This window comes from Arachis ipaensis, chromosome B06 (genome assembly GCF_000816755.2).
Source record: "Arachis ipaensis cultivar K30076 chromosome B06, Araip1.1, whole genome shotgun sequence".
Taxonomy (NCBI): Eukaryota; Viridiplantae; Streptophyta; class Magnoliopsida; order Fabales; family Fabaceae; genus Arachis; species Arachis ipaensis.
In genome coordinates, this window is record NC_029790.2 from 102,617,065 (window position 1) to 102,622,317 (window position 5,253).

Genomic DNA, 5,253 nt, shown 5'->3' on the forward strand with positions numbered 1-5,253 from the left:
CTTTATCATTATTGTTTTTGGACATGTAGCGTGTTCAAAATGTTAAACTCAGAAATACTTATTCTTATACATGCAGAGATTTCCAAAGTTCCGATTTGCATATTTGATGTTGTGGACGTGCATATTCGTGATTTTTCAGTGGATCCTCCATGCTTGTGTTTCAATGTGGTAAAAGCATACTTACCTATGCTTTGATTATACATACATATCATTTTGAGAAATATTTAGGAGTACCAATTAAAAATACCACATTTATTATTGCTTATTATTTTTAAAAAATGCCATTTAAATAAAAGTTTAAATTAATGGATTAAGGAAAAAAAAAAATCGATATCTTTAAGATTTTGGTTGTTTCTAGTTTGACACCCCTAATTGTTACAGCTGACCTTATCCTTTTCTTGACTTGTCATCCTCATTTGCACCCTTATACAATATTTCCATATATGAAAGTAGTCCTAGGTAATTAATTATGCTTAATGATTCAAATGATCATACATATATTATTAATTTATTATCTCGTCCTCTGGAACTTTTCAGGTATTTTGCTGTGGTTCTAATACATATTCCATGCTACGATATTCTCCATACTAGTGAGGCTGAAGCATTATTGGTTATCAAGATCGTTTCCTGGGTCCTACCGTTTTGTACCTTGGTAGCACATTAATGATTAATCCACAATCTTAATCAACCATTGGTCTTGGCATACCCTTTTTTCCTCTTCCAGAAATGCATTCTAAAGATTAGGTTTAGGCAAAACCATACGATACACCAAACAGAATAGCAAGTTTCGTAGGTTGTTCCATTTTTTTCAGAAAAGGGATGAAAAGTTTACATCTTACAAAAGTAGTGTATAATGTCTTTCTACTTGAAAACTAACTGTATACTAAACAGCACTGTTTTGGAATGATGAGTTGAATTTTGATACAGTAATATATATCGATGTTGTATCCGGCAAAACTAAGAACACACTGTGCCTTCAAAATAAAAATTGTCAGCCATAATGTAAACAAATTCCATCTAGAAGTATACTTGTCTTTACACAATAAAAATTGTTATCAGTGGAGACAAACATTAAACATCAATTACACTTAATTTTCAATTAAATCCCTATAATTTAAACATTTTCAATCATATTCCTAGTTGTACAATAAAATCCTTCAATTAAATTCAATATCCAAAAATTACAAAAACTTTTAAACAAAAGAATCTAATTGAAAAAAAAAATTATAAGAAATTAATTGAAAACTATAGAGACCTATAAAATAACCAAATCTCTAAATGGTCAATTGGAAATGTGTCCTTAGGTAAATCCAAGTAACTATGCAACTGATTTAATCAAAATACAGTTTAATCATATGATTTCAACTATCTAATCACCTCGTTGTTCCCAACATAATGATCTCTAATTTTGCATACATAAGATCAAGTTATGGCTTTACATATTCTCTGATAAATTGTTCCAACTGAGATATCTCTCCAGTTAAACCAGAAGCATCTGCAGTTGTAACTTTGTTGTAACATTGGATAAAAGAAAATTGTTCTCCCGGCACCCCAAGGGTGAACTCATTTGTAATGTCTGCCGCCGATATTGCACTTCTTGATGCCCGTAATTTGTCACTGCAAAATAATGTGTCATCAACAATGTTGACAAAAAAAAAGTAGAAAAATAGCTCTCATAATTGAAATGGAAATCAAACACCACCATAAGGTTAGCTTCAATAAATCAATTTAGAATGAGGTCTTTCTTAATGGTTTTTCTTAAAATTTCATTTGTATTCCTCTAAGGCTTTGACCCTTGTTATTCGAGATATCTTCCATCTGATATACTTTTCACAGGCCTCTGGAACTCCTCACAAAAGCACTTTATTGGAATTTCTATTACCAAACATCTTTCTTCACTCCATGTTATTCCAACTCTTTCCTTAAGACACTAATCCTGTCTAACCTCTTTCCAGATGTCCTCTCCTTTACCACAACATTCTCATCTCTAAACCCTAACCAACATTACTTCATAGAACAATGTTATTCCTATCTATGCATCTTTGTTTAGAATTCTCCTATGAATTTGATAATTGATCGACAATTTGCCCTCACATATTAAACTATTAAACATATAAATTATAATAAGTCAACTGAAGCTCAACTCTATGCTCTAGGCTACAAGTCATGTGAGCTCAGGGGAGCGGAGATGGTCAGATGTCAACAACCTTTCCCCCTGAGCATAGAGGGTATCTAGATCATAGTTATCAGAAGCAGACCAGACCGGTCGGTCCGACCGAAAATCCGTTGAACCGGTGGTTCAGCCGGTTCAATTCACTCATAGGACCGGAAAGGCCAACAACCCGGTCAACAGCTGTCAAACCCACTGAAAACCGGGCGGTTCTCGCAAACTGGCGCGGTTTGGACACTGTCCCAGGTGAGCATGTGGTGGCGTCCTTCCACACTGCACCCGGGGAACTGTGAGCAGTGCACCTGCGGGAACTGTGAGCTGATCTGGCACGCATATCCTGCACAGGCGGAAGCCTTTTCAATGAAACTCAAAGGGGTGAATGAGGCTCGAACCAAGGATTATGCCGTGGCCTTACGCCAGGCTTCCAATGGACCAAAGTTTCCTTTGATATAAATGGTGCTAATATTTATATATATAGTATGAATGCATTCTTCTTTTGATGTGGTCTTAGTTTATGGACACCTGTAAATCTTTTTCAAATAATGGAAATTTAATTATCTTGGAAAAAAATATCATTTAGTAATGCTATTGTAATATAATTTTATAATGTTGCATCATATTATATAATAAAAGCATAATTTATTTTTATTCTATTATAATTGTATATATTGATTTAATTATTATCGGGTTAAACAGTTCGACTAATGACCAACCGGTTGAACCATTAACCCAATGACCTAGTAATTTGGTCGAGTCAATTGCCGGTTCGGTTTTGATAACTATGATTTAGATGACCAGCCAGAACCTGTGAACTGTCCATGAGGTAACAACTTTATCATTGCACAACAGCTGATAGCCTCACATAATCCTCCAACAATATGCACTTATAAAGTAATCGACGAAAAAATCAAAGCATAGCATATAAAAGATTGAATGTTGAGGCCATACATTTCCTTCTCCATCTGCCTGCGGATAAACTCCTTCGTATGAGCAGTGACCTTGTCTGTTTTGTTGCAGAGAATAAGCAATGGAATCTTCTTCTTCACAATACTTCCCTTGGTCAAAATATCATATAGATACCTGTGAAGAAAGTGAATTAGGAACTACTTCATCAAGATATGAGAAATAGTCACTAAGTTATATAATTCTTGATGCCACATGCATAATGCTCACTACAAGCTCATTAGAAAAAGGGTAAACCACAAAAAACACACTCGAATTATTTTGTCACTAACAAAAATACCTCCGAAATGTGTTATTGACAAAAATATCCTCAAATTATTTTAAAATGTGAGAAAAATACACACCTATGTACTGAAACGTTCTACGTTAACGGAAAAGAATGATGTGACAAACGGAGTATGGAGTCTCACTTGACACGTTGAATGCTCCATTAGCCACGTCACATTTTTTCCATTAACGGAGTAAGTCTTTGATCACAATTGGACATTTTTGGCATGTTTTTAGATTATTTGAGAGCATTTTTGTCGATAACAAAATTCAGGAACATTTTTTAGGTGCATTTTTTGAGGTTTACCCTTAGAAATATATACTCGGTGCAAAAGGAATTACTCTGAAGCAGAACGGCAGTTTGGTAAGAAATCCAAAGCATCAACAACAAAAACTATGCCAGCAGCTTGAGGCAAGTATTCATCCAATTTGGGGCGAAGACGAGAATGTCCCGGGACGTCGACAACATGAACGGGTTTTGTCTTCCGCTTCTATCAAAGAAACAAGAGACAAGATCAGTTCTAGTATGTTTAATTCCACAATCAACCAACAAGTATAACGAAAAATAAAATAGACATAATTTCAAATAACTTGACTACCCATCCAAGGCTTGTGTATGAAAAAAACCTAAGGCATTTTCATACAGAATGGAAAGCACAATGAAATACACATAAAAAATCATGTTTAATTCCATTTATTTATGTACATGTATTAAAGGGCAAAATCCTAGTGTCTTACCTCTGTTGTTTCAGAATGAAGAACAAAAGTCTCCTCATTAGGTTCCATTGACGTAACAGTCCCCCCATGGATAGAGCCATCCCTAAGCTGATAGAGGCAGAAGAAGTACTTCAATAACATTATATTAGCATGGGAAATGCAGGTTCTTTTGCTGCATAGTGTACTGAAATTCCATTTACACACAATGGGCAAAATTAAGAGTAAACACAATAAATCATAGAAAGCAATATTCTATTCAACAATCTAATGGCACCTGATAATGTAACAACATTGCTTAAGAGTGTTTCACTATCTAACCGTGAATATTCTTTTTGTTCAAGATGATAGCAACAATTCATTAAGCAAAGCAAACTAGAACAGCAATAATTTAGAAACTACATGATACGAATTCAACTATGAACCGAAGAACATGTGAATTGGGAGTGTTACCTGATAGAAGAGAACAGTTTTGCCGGCACCACTTAGGCCAGTCAATACGACGGTGTTGGACTTGGCACGCTTCAACAACCGCACTGCAAGCAACAAAATCCATCATCAAAACCTATCACAAAAAAAAATAAAAAAAGAAATGTACAAGAATATGGGGAAGCTGACATGATAGGAGCAGCAGGGTGGTGAAAACGAGGATGGCAGCGGTGGCGTAGAGCTGAAATGGGGGAACCTGCCGAAGTTGCTCTTCGGCTAGGCTCCACCAATGGAGAAGTTGTTCCTTCCACTGGTCCAATTCTTCCATTGCCTGAGAGAGTGAGGAAGAAGAGAAATGAAAACACCAGAGAGAGAGAGAGAGAGAGAAATTCTAGTAAGAGAAAGAAAAGAGAGAGAATAGAAAGGGGCAAAGGTACTAGTTGAGTTACCCGGCGGCGGACGGCAGTTCCGATGAGGGGGAGATGGCGGAACGAAGGTCTTAGTTTCGTTCCGATGGATCTACACTAAGATCTAGCGTGTCAGCTCTGTTACCTTGGTTGCTTTTCAAAACCACGTGTTAAACGGCACCGGGGGATACCGTTTTGTGTCGCCTAATCCAAAACTTTCATAAAACCGGTTCTTAAAATTAAACCGATCATCAAACCCTTTTAATAATTAATTTACTAATTTGTTTGTTTAATTGTACTTCA

General features: G+C 35.9%; 1 protein-coding gene across 3 annotated transcripts in view; it reads right to left on the reverse strand.

Moving 5' to 3' along the window:
• The window catches only part of LOC107604711 (signal recognition particle receptor subunit beta), an 8,366-nt gene continuing 4,345 nt past the window's right edge, over nt 1,233-5,253 (reverse strand). Inside the window, exons 1-7 of one of the 3 annotated variants that reach the window (XM_016306362.2) lie at nt 4,993-5,147; nt 4,733-4,874; nt 4,568-4,650; nt 4,139-4,225; nt 3,743-3,891; nt 3,119-3,250; nt 1,233-1,617 (exon numbers count right to left, since the gene is read on the reverse strand). In XM_016306362.2, the coding sequence (XP_016161848.1) occupies nt 1,428-1,617; nt 3,119-3,250; nt 3,743-3,891; nt 4,139-4,225; nt 4,568-4,650; nt 4,733-4,871 (780 nt within the window). In that variant the 5' untranslated portion in view covers nt 4,872-4,874; nt 4,993-5,147 and the 3' untranslated portion in view covers nt 1,233-1,427. Of the gene's footprint in view, nt 1,618-1,679; nt 2,508-3,118; nt 3,251-3,742; nt 3,892-4,138; nt 4,226-4,567; nt 4,651-4,732; nt 4,875-4,992; nt 5,148-5,253 lie in introns of those variants that run through there. The other 2 variants (XM_016306363.2, XM_021104671.1) reach the window with 2 other exon arrangements.